Source organism: Colius striatus, chromosome 8, assembly GCF_028858725.1.
Source record: "Colius striatus isolate bColStr4 chromosome 8, bColStr4.1.hap1, whole genome shotgun sequence".
In the NCBI taxonomy this organism is placed as follows: Eukaryota; Metazoa; Chordata; class Aves; order Coliiformes; family Coliidae; genus Colius; species Colius striatus.
The window spans coordinates 20,875,162-20,893,152 of NC_084766.1; the positions used below are offsets into that span (position 1 = coordinate 20,875,162).

General features: G+C 38.5%; 2 protein-coding genes across 10 annotated transcripts in view; one reads left to right on the forward strand and one right to left on the reverse strand.

The window, feature by feature from the left end:
• Positions 1-6,891, reverse strand: part of PANK1 (pantothenate kinase 1) — a 48,960-nt gene extending 42,069 nt beyond the window's left edge. For 2 of the 5 annotated variants that reach the window (XM_062001081.1, XM_062001080.1), the window contains exons 1-2: positions 6,634-6,891; positions 1,508-1,604 (exon numbers count right to left, since the gene is read on the reverse strand). The gene's annotated coding sequence lies outside the window, so the exon portion shown is untranslated. Of the gene's footprint in view, positions 1-1,416; positions 1,605-6,633 lie in introns of all 5 variants that reach the window. The other 3 variants (XM_062001079.1, XM_062001076.1, XM_062001078.1) reach the window with 2 other exon arrangements.
• Positions 6,892-7,024: 133 nt separating this feature from the next.
• Positions 7,025-17,991, forward strand: part of KIF20B (kinesin family member 20B) — a 36,612-nt gene continuing 25,645 nt past the window's right edge. For 4 of the 5 annotated variants that reach the window (XM_062001124.1, XM_062001122.1, XM_062001123.1 and 1 more), the window contains exons 1-11: positions 7,025-7,108; positions 7,898-7,968; positions 9,215-9,368; positions 9,826-9,912; positions 10,024-10,140; positions 10,369-10,507; positions 12,647-12,831; positions 14,821-14,869; positions 15,493-15,687; positions 17,102-17,213; positions 17,662-17,733. In XM_062001124.1, coding sequence (XP_061857108.1) covers positions 9,216-9,368; positions 9,826-9,912; positions 10,024-10,140; positions 10,369-10,507; positions 12,647-12,831; positions 14,821-14,869; positions 15,493-15,687; positions 17,102-17,213; positions 17,662-17,733 — 1,109 coding nt within the window. In that variant the 5' untranslated portion in view covers positions 7,025-7,108; positions 7,898-7,968; position 9,215. The remainder of the gene's footprint in view (positions 7,109-7,897; positions 7,969-9,214; positions 9,369-9,825; positions 9,913-10,023; positions 10,141-10,368; positions 10,508-12,646; positions 12,832-14,820; positions 14,870-15,492; positions 15,688-17,101; positions 17,214-17,661; positions 17,734-17,991) is intronic. The other variant, XM_062001125.1, reaches the window with a different exon arrangement.

A 17,991-nucleotide genomic window follows, 5' to 3' on the forward strand; every position in this document is an offset into this window, starting at 1 on the left:
TAAGATGACAGAGCAGCAGCTTTAAATGTGATGATCAACAGAATGTCTTTGGTAAATTTTTCTGGGGCTGTTCTGAGGGGCCTGAGATGATTAGACAGCTATTTACAGCCTGTATTTTATTTAACACTACAAAAGAAGAAACAATATTCTCAAAAAAAGTAATCCTAAGGATTAAAGCTTAAATTTCTTACACCATGAAGAATTTCAGTAAGCAGCCGGGAGCTGAAATAAAACTTCTGACACCTCAACTGAAATAAAACTCAAGCACATGTTTAATTTTAGGAAAGTCAGTCCTGAGATTTTACTTTTAAATTACAGTTACCCACATTGGTATTTATACAGCTATGTGGATGACTGAAAAAGAATCAACAACACATGGAGAGAAATGAATTCCAACTCTTATTAGTAAAACTTTATCTCCAGCCTTTAACCTGGAGGTTACAAGCTAACACACTGTCTGCAAAGAAAATAATTAACATCATGTATGGCAAAAAGTGGCAACAGGTCTAGTTCCAGTCTTGAAGCTAAACAGACATTAAGTAAATATTTTCAGAACTTAGGCACAGGTTTAAAAATTAAAAAAAAAACCCAGACCAAAACAGAAGTGCATTTCAAGGAACTCCCAAAAATTCAGATTAACAGTTCAAATGCCCTTCAAGAAATATAAGCAGCATTTATATAAAACACATTTTCTAAAGTAGCCAATGCTTCTGGACTGTATCTATCCTTCTGTAACAATAACACTACTCCATTTTTATGTCCAAAGGATATAAGGACTTGTTATCCATAGGAAAACTCAGATGTAAGATCCTAGCTATGTAAAAACAGTGGCAAAACTCCTATTGACTTCTCTAAGTAGAGGATTCAATTTATCGTTGTGGCTGTAGAGCCATTTCTAAGAGTATGTCCTGAGACATCAGTATAATGTTGACTAGCAGCAAAGACTATTACACACTTACTCAACACTGTCTGTATTTCTCCTTGTCAATTCTCTGTTGAAGTTTCCAATTATGTGACTACCCATAGCTCAAAAATGTATGGTTTATGTGATTCAGCATGACCACAACTTGAAGTGAAACAGTGTACTGGGTCTGGCAGGGATGGAGTTAATTTTCTGAGGCACATCATAAATGCCCCAGAAACTATATTTAGCAAATATAGAAAAGCCAGCCATGTAGACTCAAAAATAAGACAGCACACAACTTAAGAGTAGTCACCTTTTCTCATATAAATATGCTTTCACAAAAAAACTGCCATTGATTTTATACTTTTAAAACAATAGATTAACAATTCACAAGATGTATCTCAAACCCCTGATAGCCAACTACACTACTTGCTACATGACTGAATCAGTCAGACAAAAAAGCTGAAACGTTTATAGGACAAACACTTTTGTCCCAATGTGAAAGTTCTTACCATGTTCTCCAATAGAGGCATTTTTGCTGTTATATTGACATATCATCTATCTACATGATACTGTATTGTTTGGACTGGTCAGCTGACTCACATCAAATGCTTCAGTCTCTTTCAGCAATAAAGGAGCAAAAGTACTCAGCCATCACTAGTGGTCCTATGACATCCGTTGCCAGAGTTACAGAAAGATTCTAGAAAAGGCAGAAGAAAAAAAAAACCACAGTATTTTTTTTTTACCTTCCAGTTAATAACTTTCAATTTCTCTTGGCTGTAAAACATAGATAAATGTTTTATACACTTATACACAAAATACTTCTCACTGTTAGTCATCTTGAATCACTATTAAATTCTACTCCAAATTGACTGTTTGAGTGAGTAGGATATATCATAGAAACACATTTTAATAGAATCACAGCATCATTTTGGTTGGAAAAGACCTTTAAGATCATCAAGTCCAACCACTAACTTAACACTGCCAAGCCCATCACTAACTAAACCATATCCCTTAGCACTATATCTATGCATCTTTTAAATATCTCTAGGGATGATGATTCCACCACCTCCCTGGGCAGCCCCTTCCAATGTTTAACAACCATCTTGGTGAAAAAGTTCTTCCTAATAGCCAATCTAAATTTCCTCTGGCACAATCTGAACCCCGTTCCTCTTGCCCTATGATTCATTACTGGAAAGAAGAGACTGACTTCCACTTCCTACAATTCCCTTTCAGGTAGTGGTAGAGAGTGATTGTGTTTCACCTCAGCCTCCTCTTCTCTAAGCTGAACAATTCCAGTTCCCTCAGCTGCTCCAGACATCAGCTTTGTTGCCTGTCTCTGGACATCATTTATTTTAACATAAAAAACCCCGGTGATGTTAAGAATCTCACTATATTAGGAAAACATTACTATGACCACCCTAATGAAAGGCCTTAATGATCTTGCCTTGAAAAGCTTCCTGTTCAATAACAGAAGATTTAAATATGGACAGGTGGGTGGAGAAAACATACAGCATACTAATAATGCTAAAAAAAGCCTGCATTACTAATTCTTCCGACCACCGAAGCCATTCACTTGCTTTAGTCACTACAGCAGTATAAAACACTATCATTGGGCGGCACTCAGTTACGTATGCTTATTAAAGAGCTTTTCAAATTGAAATAAACTTGGGCCTAAGTAGACTCATACACTTGGTAAAGATAATGATCCAAGACACAAAATAATGTCTTCAGGTATGTTTTAAGACTGTTGATGATCAAGTTTCTGATTTCAAATTGCAACACTCAACCTTCAAAACAGTGATTATTTATATTGCCATATTACAGAGAATAATTTATTTTGAAACTTTTGGGTGTAATTGCAAGATTAAAAAGTTGGTTACAGCTGAAATCATTTCCTGAGCTCATCAGAGAATTATGCAATAATTCAAATAAGGATGGAAGGAATAACCATAGGGTTGAAGGTGAAGTGGGAAGAAACAGTGATCGCTATTTTGTCTTGCTGCACTCTTTCCAAAGACTAAGTCTTGAGTTACGCAAACTGAATAAAATACCTCTCAGTAAATCTATTTCAAATCTTCTCCTATTTAAGACAAAACAGCTCCTGCTTGAGGAGTGATTCCATGTTTGCCATGCACAAGTTTTTAAATGATGCTATGAAAATTTAAAAACGATATGCTGAGGACATCTTCATTACACAAAAAACTGGTGTGGGACCAGATGGCCTCACTGAATGAGAAGCACACACATTGCAACACCTAAACAAGCCTTTTCCCGCTGTGAGCTCCCTATCTCTTGTCTCCCCAGTGAATGACTTTCTAAACAACCCAGAACACAGCACAGGCCGCCCCAACATGTCATTTGCTGAAGCAGCCAGCCCTTGCCCAAGGAAGCGGGCAGAGGCCAAACATCAAGGCCCAAGCCCAGCAACAGACACTCTGGCTTGCTGCCAGCTGCCCATCAGCAATTATCCCTCCCCATGCTCCTGGCTGCTTATCTCCCACTGGTATGTGCTCCTCAAAGCTGGTCTTTGCCAATGGGTCCACGATTCATTTTTCAGACTGTATTTTGTGCTCCCAGAGCACACCATCTCCAAGCTCCTTACAGTGAGGGCTTCCTCCCACCCTGCCCAAAATTCTGCAACTACTCAGTTAACTGAATTAGCTACGAAACAGCCACAACATTTGTAGTCCCTGCCTCCCCACAGAAAGGGCCCAACAGCCCAGGAGCCACCCTGGCCAGGCTCCTTTCACTGCCTGGACCCACTTCGATCTCTCAGCCTCAACTCTGTCACTCCCAATTAGAGTGAGGATTCCTGAGCCAGGGAGTATCTGTGGCTGTGTCCAGCTGCACCAGCAGCTCATGGGCCAGGCACTTTCTGCTAGGGTTTTGCCCAGAAGCCTGGCAAAGGTCTTGGTGGTGGAGAGTAAGCTGTGGTCTCGCTCCCCACTGAGGTGGCTTTCACCAGTGCTGTGGGGCAAGGAGAGCAGGAGGGTTTTTGTGGCAAGGCCAAGGTGCTAACTCTGGACATTACTGCAAGCCTCATGCTCTGGCCACATCACCATGACTCCCATAATCAATCTGATGTACGTGCATGTCTGTTTGAAGGAAAGAATGCTGTGATAGTCAACTCACACCGGATGGCAACGTGTTTGTCTGCTTTCAGGTGTCTGCTTCAGTGCTGCTTGATTAAAGCTTGAACATATGCACGCTAAAGCACAAAAATTACACTGACAAACCCAAGCCTTTTTTCCTCATGACCTTAAAGCCAGTCTTGCTGTTTCAGATAACACCATGCTAACCTTCAGAGAAAACCAAAAGGAGGCATCAGCGGCAAACAGGTAAGGAATGAAAAGTCAGTCAGAGAAAAATTATATTGAATGAATTGAGAAACATATGACTCGAGCTGCTAAATGAAAATATACCTATATTATTAAAAAATGTAAATGAACAGCCTGCAAAGTCATGAGTTCATAAAACTGTATATGCTCTGGAAAGAATGTCACCCAAAGGCAACTGATGGGAGTGAGACAGAGAAGGTACCACTCTATGGGTTCAGATTAAGGTAATTGTGAAATGCATCCACAGAACCATACAAATAACAAGATAAATGACAAGCACTGCCCTGAAACATAGAGGTGAAAAGTGGCTGACGTGGCAGACTACCATAAAGATAATGCAATGCAGCGGTGTGACACCTGTGTGACAAGGCTCTCTATGCCAGCTGGCTGCAAACAAACCCTGAAGGACTTTGCCTCCAATCAGGACAGGAGGCAGCGCTGCCAGGGCATAGGGAAGCAAAGTAGTGACAGGAGTGACAAGAGGAAACTGAAATACTTTGTTAATTCCCTGGGGAAGGTGAACTGAGTACAAAGAAGCTGAAGGCAGTCCTGGTTTGGCCACTGTTCAGATGTGTTGAAGGATGCTGGGCCATGTCCCAGCAGGTTGACTTTGTCTCTAATTACTTCTGACAGCAATGTAAAAGGTAATTGAGATATACTGTCTCATGGGGCATCATCTCATCACTCAGATGAACAGACTATTCACAACTTTTGAATCCTGTCCCAAATATAAGGAGTATGAGTTCCTAAGGGAAACGGTGGGAGTTGTAACAAGTCATTTCTAAAGAATCTTTTCTACCTGGGGAGTAGAAACCTTGCTCCACAAGTTATAGAGAATTTGAAAAGAAACTATGACATTTCGGGGGCTAATGAGTTAACAGTTTTGGCAGCTGGTATTTTTGTTGCAACTGGCTGTTCTTGCACAAGCCACTTGAAGAATATATTGGTGGAAAGCCATAAAGGTTATTTACATAGATGAAGTTTCATCATCACCCACTCCAGAACAGGCTGGGTTGGTTGTGCTGATATAATGTTTTCTTTATCATGATTTGTGTGAGCCTAGGAGCACATGTTAGATTGTGTTTGCTCTTTTAGTGTGTTGATGGTAGTCCTTTGAGATATTGTTTTAAATTATGCAGCATGTGTAGCATTATAAAAAGTTACAGGAATGTAATATTCAAACCAAACCAAAATATTGTGTGTACCATGAGCTTTGTTATGCACCAACTTAGCAAAAACAATTTTCTGCAGGAAATAGCCTCCAAACTTTTTAGGAATACACTCTGCAAAATACTCAGTGATCTTCAGTTTTCCCTTCCAACAAGTGGAAAAGCAAACTTTCAGGTTTGCTCCCACAAATTAAATTTTCTCTTTCTCTTGACAGCCATTCTCAGTCTCCTCCTAGTACAAAAAAGATGATTTAGCATTACATTAATTCAATAGTTTGCATTCACTGTTCCATTCAGAATAGAAACTAAGATACTTTTTTAAAAGTTAGCTTAAGTCTTAAAAGAATGTCTACAACAGCTTTTCAGTTTTGTTTGGCAAAAAATTTCAGATTCAAAGTTGCATAATTTTCTGCTGTTAAAATGGAACAACTCTTGTAACATGGCCTGCATCCAAACTCAAAACCAGTACAGATCTTTTACCAAGATCACATAGCCTCTGTTTAAAGAAAGATGGGATTTAAAGACAATCTCACAAAAGCAGCTGTTACAGGATCTGTGTAGCATTATTCTTCTACAGAATTACTTGTACTATCTGGCATTCTTCAGATGAAAAAGAAATGTTTGGTTTTGGTACTTACTGACCACTTTCAAGTTACTTTCCCTGTTATTTCAATTAAAAAGAGGCAGATGTTCCCTTTTGAAGTTCAAAGAATTCCTGTCTAAGCCTAAAGAGAAACTTAAAGTGTTTTTTGTTACCAAAACCTGTGCATTTCCATATCCTTGACATTCTAGAAGAGGGTGATCTGTTTGACATTATTACACTGTCTTGAAAATAAAGCCAAAGAATTTATCTTCTCGCTCTTTAGGAAATTAAATCCCTATCACGCAAACCTGGTACCAAACAACTTCCACCTGTAGAAGGTTTTAAACAAAGGTATCTTAGTGTTTTCTACAGTTGTCATTCTATGACTATCATAATGCATGGTGTGGAACAAGCATAGCCTGAACTTAAAACCAGCACTTTCGTATTCTGCCGATCCCTGTTCTGACACAGGGCATCTGCAGCTTGAGCGGGTCACCTGGCCTCTGCCCTTTCACTACCGGCAAATGGAGATTATCCTCATTATATGCTCACTGCAAAGCCTCAGCTTGCCTCTCGGCCTACTAAACGCCAGTGGAAATAGCATCACTGTAACCACCCATACAAGCTTGAACTTACATCGATCCTCCTGCCAGAGCGGCAATGCTCGCGCTCTGCAGACGGCCAGGCGGGCATGGGAGGGCAGGCCCCAGGATCGTGCGGCGAGGCCAAGTCACCTTCCCGCGGCAGCCGAGGTCCCGCTGCCGCTGAGGGGACAGGCCCTGACGGCTCCGGTTCGCGCGAAACACACAGGTCTCGGCCAGCGCCCCCAAGAGCGGGCCACGGCCCGCGCGGCCCTTCCCGCGCAGCGCCGCGCACCAGCATCGCTCGCGCCACGCACACTACACTTCCCAGCGAGCCTTTCGCCGCAGCAACGTCCGCCCTCCCGCAAGGCTGCGCGGCGCCGCGCCCTGCCATTGGTGGTATTTGAAAAGCAGCCGCGGCTGAGCCGCTGCGCGTGTCGGTTGTGCCGGGTTGTTGCTCCGGCGGCTGAGTGCAGCACAGCGCCGGGCCACCTTCACCGGGCGGAGCTCGTCGTGCTGGCTGCTCTCGGGTAAGCTGCTGTGGGGCTTTCGCTGGAGGAGGCAGAGAGGGAGGTGGCAGCTGCGGAGAGGGGATGGCGGTGGTGGGATAGCGACGGTGGAAAGCAGCGTGGGCTCCCTTCGGGAGGGCGGTGCTGGGGCCCCTTCACCGCGCTCCTCCCACTGGCCATCGCTGTTATTTGCGGTGGGGTGGGTGGAAACTTTTCGGTGCTACGGTGGGACTGCAAGTCGTGGGTAACGCCAGGCGCGGTGTCGTCGTGCTCACGGAGCCATGCGGGAAAGCAGTGTGGAGTAGTTATAGTAGTAGCTATTTTTTAAGCATGAGGGATGGTGCTTTGATGTAAACTGACAGGCTTACTGTGTGGAGTCTTTTCTACCCTTTCTCTGACCATGCTTCAGTTTGTGTGCCCCTCTGGGTCCCCTCCTTCTGGGGCGTCTGCAGCCCTTAAACCGTTGTGTTACAGTAACGGAATCCGGTATGCAAGTACCATTTAGTGGCTACAACCAGGCAATATACCTCTAGACACCAGAATATCAAAGTTAATTATAGTGGTGTGTGTCACAACGTGGAGGCAGTTGAACAGTCTGCATCTTGGGTTTTACATGCTGTCAGTGGCTAAACTTCTCTGGCCTGAGTGCTGGACTATGAATGCTTTTCTGTTCTAGCTTACTGCTGGTCTTTTGCCTCGTGTAAAAAGGCACAGAATGACAGTGTACTCTTAAAAAATCACACTTTAAAATTAGCTTATATTTAAAGCAACTGAAATGTCAATTATTTAACAAGTCTGTCTTCTCTCAAGGCCTGATAAAGAGTTTTGCGGTGTGACATTGTGTATCTGATGAGTAAGTCTTCCAGACTCTGACAACACAGGTATGTTTCTTTCCAGTAGTAGCTTATTTATAGGTCAGTGATTGTTCAAGCTGTGAACTTTCAAAAGCAAAACAAACATTGCTCCTTAGTTTATGTATAGCTTTACCTCGTTTGCACCTTTGCGATGTTTGCCTAGCTTCATGAAGTTCTGTATTTGCATTTTACAGACTAGATAGAAAATATGTTTCAACTCTGAAGCACAAACATGTTTCTGGTTTCATGCTAGGGGGAACAAAAATATCATGATTGGTTAACAGACAACGCTGTTCCTGAGCAAAGGGGCTTTGAACCGACTCAGGTCTGTCTATCTCTCTTTTAATGAACAGTATGTTCCCCGTTAGTATTTAGAGAGACAATATACGTACATTGCTGTAGCATGGACATGGGAATGTAGTATTGAAGACCATTCAATGTCGAAAGCTCCAAAACTGTAGCAGGCCATGTGGTAAGTATCTAATAACTCTAATGTTTGCTTCTCTAGTCTATGAGTAATGAGTTATTTTAAACTTAATCTCTAAGAAAAACTGTCAAGTAACATCTATAATATCCCAGGAAAAAGCAATAGGAAAGTGTCGATAAAATATACTAATATTTTAAAATATACTTTTAAAAGATTATTTTGAAATATACCTGGCTATTATCAGCAGTGAAATAGTTTACTTTCATTTTCTACACCAGTTGTCACTGCCTAGATTCAGAGATATATAAAAATCACTAGTTTATGGATTAATGAATGGATTACTGATTTGTAAAATGACTGAAAAAATGCCTAAAACCCAATACTTCTACTCTGTCATGAGGCCTTCTAATTTTCTGGTGCTCCCTTAATAGTTAGATGTATCTATTAGTCTTTGGAATGTTTCTGAACTGTTATCTTATATTAAGCTACATTTATGATGCCAACTATTTATCAGATCCTTCAGAGGTAACCATGAAGTTGGGTTACTCTTGCAATGAGCTCTTAGTGGACACCATAGTGGGTTGATGGAGAAGTGGATCAATATAATTGTATTTTTTAAAAAATACTGTCTTCCTCATCAGACATAGTTTTAAAGCAAGTTTGTGGTCTACGTGTAAATATTTTCCCTGGTAAACAGATGCTATTCATCGGAAGAAGAGTGGCTGTTCATGTTTCATCATGATGTGACCTGCAGCTATTGGTTTCAAAAGAACTTGTCTTTCAAAAGTCTTCAGACATTCTACATTTTGTGATCACAGAGAAAAGGGTTTTGTTTTTATCTTTCAGGATGGAACCAAATTTGGATAATAAATTTTTCAGACCATCCTATATTGCTAGTAATGAGACACTTGAAAGAACAGGACGAGTAAGTGTGGAAGATATTAAAGCAGATCTCTCTGATGAGTTTTCTTTGGTTTCTTCAAGCTCAGACACAAACCAGGTAAGAAAGCTTTAATGTTTGCATTATTTGGATGTGTAACTTTAAAAATAAGCTTAGTCCTTTCATCAAGAAGAATAACTGGTATTTTGTGGAAAAGATAGAAAGCATCTTTACTATGTTTTTATCTTGGAGGGAATGTATAGGATTAGACTAAGTTATGTGACACTAAATTTGTACTGTATTGGTGTATCAGTCTACTGTTAATGAGGCTAACTGCCAATTCAGAGCAGCTTAATCACAGAAAGGTTTTTAATGTGCTGCAGGATTAACTCTTTTAAGTTATCACAGCAAACAGCAGGGGTCTAAGCACTTACAAGAACTCCATGTAGTGAAATATTTTTGCTTACCATGTCATCAAGCAAGTGTTCAAAACAGCCTGATGAAAATAAAACTGCCTTAACATGCTAGTTACCAAACAATCTACTTAAGTTTTTAACTTCCTCATCTCTTATTTAAGAGGAGCAGTTCGGAGTCTAAGGGACACATACAAGTCTGCCTACGTGTTAGGCCACTTACATCGTTGGAAAAAGAAAATGAAGTCCAGGTATGACATTTTAGTTTAAAATTCTTAAAAATATATGGACTGGTTTTTTTCTGTAAGCAGAGCTCTTTATACTCTTTTCATGCCTGCATTGCTTGTGCTTCCTTTTAATAGGACTGTGTTTCAATTCAAGACTCAACAAGCATCATGCTGAAGCCTCCCAAAATCTGTTTGAGTCGACTAAGTGAAAAAACTGCTGGACAGATGATACAGAAGTTTACTTTTTCACGAGTAAATGAGTTATCTTTAAAAGTTTTTATGTTCATCCTGTAAAAAGTTGGTTAACCTGCATTATTTAATATCAAGCAAACTAGATGTTTTATAAACTATCAATAGTTTAAGATTATACACATCTCTTATAAGATCTTTTATATTCTATAAGGAATATAAAGTCTTGTAAAGAATGTTTTATATCCTATAATGATTGCTTAAACAAAGATGTTTCTTGATAATGCTTAGGTGTTTGGACCTGAAGTAACTCAAGAGGAATTCTTTGAAGGTACCATGAAGCAACAAGTGCAAGACTTCCTAGATGGATATAATCGTCTTATTTTTACATATGGAGTTACAAATGCTGGGAAAACCTACACATTCCAAGGTATAAGTGGAAATGTGTTCTCCTTGAATAATATTCCTTTTTCTAGTTGAGGATTAATTCTAGCATAAATGTTATAACTTAAACTCTAGGCCCAATACATTAGCTTTTCTTGAAAAGTAGCCTTTGAAAGGCTCCTTCCATAACAAATACCACTAAAACTGTCCACAGACAGTCAGTGCCAGAGTTTACATAAACACATAGTGATTTTGCTTGGTAAGACAGTAGTAACCGGGGAGGGGGGGGGGATGATCTTTTTTTTCATCCAAGTATCTAAAATGTCAGGGAGGAGAAGGAGGAGCTGGGAAAACACATCTTCTATATATCAGAACGTGTAAAGTTTTGTGAGCCATTCTACACCAGGCTAGCATTTTGAAGGGGTTTTTATTACTGTTGTGAAGGCCTTATGTGTCTTGTAATCCCTGTCCTCATATAAGGGAATTAAGGCTGTTTCAATTGTAGGCAGAGACTAAACATTTTGACACGTATTTGAATACTTCTAAGTATTTCTGTCTTGCATAAAGTATCTGAGCTTATCAGTAAGTCCTAAGAGACCTTGTCTCCTGATACACCGTTAAAGCTCAATATCTTTTATACTGGGATGTCATACTTTTTTTTTTAGTATTTTAACAAATGAGAGAACTTGATTCATGGGGAAACAATTTGTCCTATAAAGAAATGGCAGTTCTAGATACTATATTACTGTGTATAAAACAAGCAGTAGTAGAAAGACTTTTGTGCCATCTGAAATTGAACTTTATTGAAGTAACATTGTCTAAGTGACCTTCTGTTAGGTGGATTATACTACTGCCAATACTTTCATTTATCGTTAATCTGTGACAATAATGGGATGCTCTTTTCTATCCTAATAAAAACCAAGATGCCTATTATTTGTTGTTTTACCTAAGGTGTACAATCCCCTGTGCTCAATTAGCTCTGGATTGGTTGATTGGTGTAGTTAAACATTTTTTGATTTGTTACTTTCCAGACTGGAGATACTTTTGTCATTTTCTGTTATCAGGACTTAACTACTAACTTGTGATTGACAAGGCAGAATGTTTCCTATGGGGTGCCATGTTTCCTTTTCTGTTATTTTCAGTATTGTCAATATAGCCTTTCCACTTTGGTGTTATGTGGAAGCCTATATTTTGTCAGTGGCAAAGGACTTGGGTGAGAGATGAAGCATGTTTTTGGTTCTGTTGTTTTGGTTTGTTTTGCAGCCATTCATTGTTCATCAGTGACAATTACTTTGTTCATGTTAAGTTGAATTACAAGTGGCATTACCATAAACAAAAAATAACTGGAGAAGAGAGGAGATGAGGAGTAATGCAACAGCACTTTAATATGTTATTTAGTTATTAGTTTGGTGTTTGAGTGCCATCCAGACTTTACATGTGTTCTGACTTAGGTGACACAGATAGTGCTGTAACTGGTAAAAGACCTATTGCTTTGGGGGTAGGAGAAATTATCAGAGGCTGGAAAATGTTAGATAGGACAGCAGTTTCTCTTGCACACTATCCCTTCTGTATTTCTCTCTGTTTTGGAGATTAAGGTTAAGTTTTTGTACTTGCATCTGAATTCAGAAAGATCAAGCATGCACTGAGGCTTTTGTCTCTCTTGCCTTTTGGGTGCAAGAGTGTTTTACCCTACAAAAAGAATGTGACACAGAGAAAGGAATGAGTCTTCACCTCTCTTTTTGCAAGTCTATGAAGTTGGTACAGGACTGCAAGTGAGAGATCAGTCATCCATATCAAAATTACTTAATTGAGAGTGTGTGAAAGCAGCCTTTAAAATGCAATTGAAAAAACCCAAAAATCTCGTATTAAATGTCTGTCTGTTGCGGGTTGTTTGTTTGTTTGGCTTATTCCTTAAGGCTAAGCTTAAGCAGAATACTACAACAGGTTTTGGTTTGTTATGCCCTTTAGTGTTTAAGGGGTAGAGCAGAAGCTGTGACTGAAAACCAACTACTTTTCAAAACACTAATGACATTTGAGAATACAAAACAGTACCACTGCTTCCTGCTGTAAGCAGCCTCCAAACTCCTCATATATGCCTTGATATTAGAGTTGCTTATTCTTTCTTCATTAATCTGTATACCTTGTTCAAAGTAATAATTAGGATCTTATCTTTTGTTACTTTCAGGGACAGAAGATGATGTTGGTATTCTGCCAAGGACTATGGATATGTTGTTTAAAAGCATTCAAGGAAAGCTGTACACAGCAATGGATATCAAACCTCTTCGGTGCAGAGATTATATAAAGCTTACTAGAGACCAAGTGAGAGAAGAAGCTACTATCAAAAATTCAATACTTCGCCTAACAAAAGAGGTAGAGGAACACTTCTTCCTACACTGATGAGCATGCAAGTGTTTAGACATCACAGGGTTACCTGGTTCGTTTATTCAGTGGCAAAAGACTATCTGAACTTTAGTATGGATGTGTCTTTGCTCTCAACCAGCTACTCAGATTAGCAGTAAAGTGAGCAATGGAGCTCATGAACTCTGTTTGCCTGTGGATTTACTTGATAGGACATAAGCTATATGCTTTTTTGTCTATAGCTTGGGCACCTGATAATTTATCCTCTGGGGTACATACTAAGGTCTGAATGTGAATACTTTCTCTATCTGTGGGGATGCTAGTAAGTCTGCTCCCTTAAACAGTTTATGGTCTTTTGGGCTACTTGAAATAAACAAATGATTTTTCGGTTGTTCTCCTCTTCCAGGTTAACAAATATCCTCAAAGGAAGGAAAAATATTTTGAAATAGTGGTCCTATTAAGCCAGTGGACTTCTAAAGATTTGAATTAAAATGGGTTTCTGCTGGATTTCTTTTCCTAAGCAGATCACCGTTGAGCAGTCCAGAAACACACTTGAGTTTTGAGTTGCCTGGAATTCTAAAGCTACTTATTCCAATTAAGGGTTATGAGGGATTTCTTTGTATAAGCATACCTTTTTTTCTTGATGTTTTAAATTCTGAAATTAATGGAATAATATAAAACAAATGGAGTCTAAACTAGGAATTGGATCTATAAAAAGGATAATTGTGGGATTTGTTTAACTTTAAAGAAAAGAATTAAGCATGTCTGTAGTAGTATACTTGATTATAATAAGATGTTGGGGATGTTGTGGGAGGGATTGTATCTCTTGAGGATAAAAATCAAGGCGAGTTAGTTAAAAGGAATTTTCCAGTGTGGAAGGCAGGTGGCAGCAAAGTTAAAGATATCACTTTGAAGAACACGGACATATGTTAAAACCAGCTCTAACAGTCTTTAAGGACTTTGGAAAAACCTGTCACGTGTGTTTGGGTACACATATATTTCCCCTCTGGTTCTAAAACTGGTTATAAGAAAAATTCCTCAGCCTATAAATTTAGTGGTGAAGTCTACATCTGCTTCAGAGACAAGTTTGGATGGGTAAAATGTGTAAAGTCTAAAATTTCTGATTACGTGAATACTTATGGGGAATCAACTTATGGAATCCTAGACTTATGAAACATACCCTTGACAAAATATTAAAAGACACTAGACACAAACCATATCTAGTTTTTAATCTGTCTTTCTTCACTTAAACGTACTTGCTTTGAGAAATGAGTTACACTTCCTGACAGTTCTATGCCTAAAAAAAAATCTGACCAACCAAAACTAAGATGGAGTGAAGTGTATGACCCTCATAAGCTCTAACTGTAGGGTTTTATTCTACTTGTAAATAGCTCAGCAGAATAAGATTTTAATTCTCTTTCTGAAACCTGGACTCTTTCAACTATGCAGGTTTTCTATAGCCTGTATAGTGAAGCAATAAGTTGCTCACTTCAGTGAAGAAGTTTCACATATACTTCTGTTTCTGAAGACTGACTTAGTGAGCTGTAAGATCTGGAATCCTGAATTAGCAAATACCTATAATTAAAAAAAAAAATCAGAACTCTCTAGGTTCACCAAGTTAAGAATGATGTATAAACTGCAACTCTTTTTCTGCAAGTCATTCTGTTAAATCAACTTATTTCTGTGTGAGCTCTCACCATAGTTTTTCTCTGACTAACTTTCTTCTGGTTTAGCAAGCTGAAATGCAGTATGCTATGATAGAGCCTGATATAAGGGAAAGTGTCAGGAATGAGTATTAAGATAAGAACACTTCTTTCATATAGGAATGTACAGGTGCGTTGAACCAGGTATGATGTGTAGCCAGTATCCTTTGTATTGATATATTGTACCTATGCTGTACTCCTACTCAGTAGGACAATAGAGTTATGAAAGTAAGTGGTGGTATACTGGTGATATATGTATGTCAACAATGGATCTTAAAGTCTCTGTTCTCTTTTGTAGGGAGGCCATCAAAATAGCACTAACAACAAGGCACCAGCTGATTCTAAGGGTATGTTTTATGTTAAAGAAAAGCTACTAAAGCTGGCAAGGAAGATTTCTTAGGGTCAAAAATTGATTTTTGACCTATGTTAATAATAAAATGACCACTTGGCAAGTAAATATGCCTGTAGATTGGTTAGCGAGCAAGCTATCTGGGCAGAAAACACAAGGATAGAATGTTTAGAGCAAGACCTGAGCAGGAGTTAAGATGAAACTATAGCAAGGAAAACTAGTACTACTTATGCCATGGGCCCTAGTGGTATCCTCACAGGCTTGTAGAGTACCTATATGTAATTATTGACTCTGATTCTAGAACTTCAAAGGAAACCTAGTATTTAGGGATTTCTAAGTCAGAATGATGTGTACTAGTCAGTTTAATTCTCTGTTTTGCCAAGATATACAAGAGACATGAATAGTTGTATAGAATTTACAACTGGAAAGGGAAGTGGTGGAGTAGGTGTCTCAAATATGTAACCTTGTGACTACAGGTTAGTTAAAGGTGGAAAATTTCAGCGAAAAATCCATTGAAGTAAATACAGCAGTCTTATAAAAAATAATATTCATTTTAATTTATAAATTTCTTAATTCAGTTTACTAGTCCTATATTGACTTGTAATATTTTATACTTGGCAGATATGGAAGGACTCTTACCAGACTCAGAACAACCTACCACATCTGTGAGAAATACAGTCAAGTTTTCTGTTTGGATTTCATTTTTTGAGATTTACAATGAATGTTTTTATGATCTACTGATACCTGTATCAAATGACAAGAAAAGAAAACCACTACGCCTTGCTCAAGACATCAAGGGATATTGTTATGTGAAAGGTGATTGGAATACATTGCTAATTGCCAAAAGTGTAATTTGAACACTCAGTCTTCCTGTAATATTTATTTTTAGATTAGAAAACTCCTAACTGCTCACTGTGGCACTAGAAACATCTACACTGTGTATGAAATGAAACATTCTACATTTCTAGAAGCACCTGTACCTTTAATAGCATTTTTCTCTCTATTCTTGACTGTTAAATAGTAAAATCCTGTATGTACTCCACTGCCTTGATGTTTCTTTGAATTGGCAGAAATATTGAAAAGAATTGACAAATTTGTTAGTGGTTTGGTTTTTCACATGTTCTTAAAACAACAAAAAAAAAATCAAAACTTCTTAACTATAGTTGTAATTGACTCAACAGTTCTTTCTAAGTATTTTCTACAGAGAAACAGATTTCAGAGGGTATGTGAGGAAGTTCAGTCTGACTTGAAAAATTTTACAGTAGTCTAGTTTAATCAAACCTGTAATGTAATTTATTTTGGGTTGAGGGGGTGGGAAGTTAAAACACCAGCTCAGTGGTTCTTTCTGGCTATGGAAAGAGTAGTTAGAAGCATGTTTGACTTGCCTGTCCAAAGAACATGTAATAAGACACCAATTCTAGATTAAAGGCTTTTTGTAGGTATTTGGCCTGCTGCTTCTATCTTTCACATGCCAAACTATCAATTAAAAAAGCTGAATTGGGTAATAACCCCAACTTCTTAATTTCTTCAAAGACAAGAAAATGTGTGAAATAGGAAATAGTCTGCTTTGAACTATACTTCAGCATAGTCTTTTTTGATAAACTTGGAAGTGTAAGGCTGTTACTGATGTAATTGAGGAATACCACTTAATTTTCTTGTTTTCCTTAGTCACAGCTGGTATTTTGATGGCTTCTACTTAATAGTGGCCATAGTTTTCATAAATTCTACTAGTGAGTAAGGTTGTGGGCGTTTAGCACATACTAAGATCACATATAGCTGTCATATGGCAGATAAAATTCTTCACTGCTCTTTTTCAGTTGATGGCCCAGAAAGAAGTCCAGATGATTTCACACCCCTCCCCCCAAAAAAATCATAGGCTAAACCAGAAGCTGTCAAAGTAGAATTCTGCTTTGATTAATATGAACGTAGGACTTTCATATTAGACTCTACCTTTTGGTTTTTCAATGCTCGAGCTAAGTTTGCTCACTTAGTTTTAATGGAACATATTTTAGTGTGCTAATAGGATGAAATGATATTCTATACTTGCCCTTCTCTTTCCATGGAAAAAAGAATCTTGATCTTCTTTGTCATGTAACCTGTCTGAAGCAGGCTTAGTGAAATGTTTTTACGTTTTAAGTAATTATTCTTGGTGTGCATATGTTACCTCCTAATTCTTTACTTCTTTTTGATAATGATATTTACAAGTTTATTATGCTTTTTATTCCTAAAGATCTGCAGTGGGTTCAAATTTCTGATTCTAAAGAAGCTTCTAAACTTCTGAGACTGGGATTGAAACACCAGAGTATTGCAAGCACAAAACTAAATACTTTCTCCAGCAGAAGGTGAGAAACACTTTGATAATGTTGGGCATAGGATGGTATGTGGGAGGAAGGAGAAACTAAAATACAGCTTGTGGCTCTTAGGAGGGGAAGAGACTTCAAACGAGGTCTGCCAAGTCTTCTCATTCTTTAGCAGTATGTGACCCAGTGCTTTAAGCCAAAATCAATCAGTCCTTCAATAAGATGAATATATACAAAAGCTAACAGTGTTTTTTTCAAACAGCCTCCTTCAAGCAAAAGCACTTAGCTTTATTCCATGTAAATGTCTGAGGAAAAAGCAAAATAAGTTCTGCATAAATATTTCTTTAAAAGTTTGTATCTGATAGTGTATACGCTTAGATATGTTGAAAGATTCAATAATGTTTTGAACAGATGTTGTGAAAGCTAAAAATCTTTTGAAGATATTGGTGTACTTAATCACATCTTTGTTGATTTTAACTTCTCCTTTTAGTCACAGCATATTTACAGTTAAGATATTGAAGATTGAAGATTCAGGAGTCTTACAAGTAACCCGAGTCAATGAGTAAGTTCAGAGCAGAGTCCCCTTCTTTTGTGATGAAGTCTTCAGTTACTTTCCCTATTGATATATGGGTACTACCCTATACACTCAGTGTTCACTGGTAGAGCCTCATGCACATATGGTGGTTCCCCACTTCTTGTACTCATGTGGTACTTGGCTCTCTACCTCAAGCCATCAGGTTGCAATGCTGTTGTGTATCTTGTCCTTTCCATTCAGCACAAGGTTTTACTTGCCTGCTATGCTCCTGAACTTGTCTAAGGG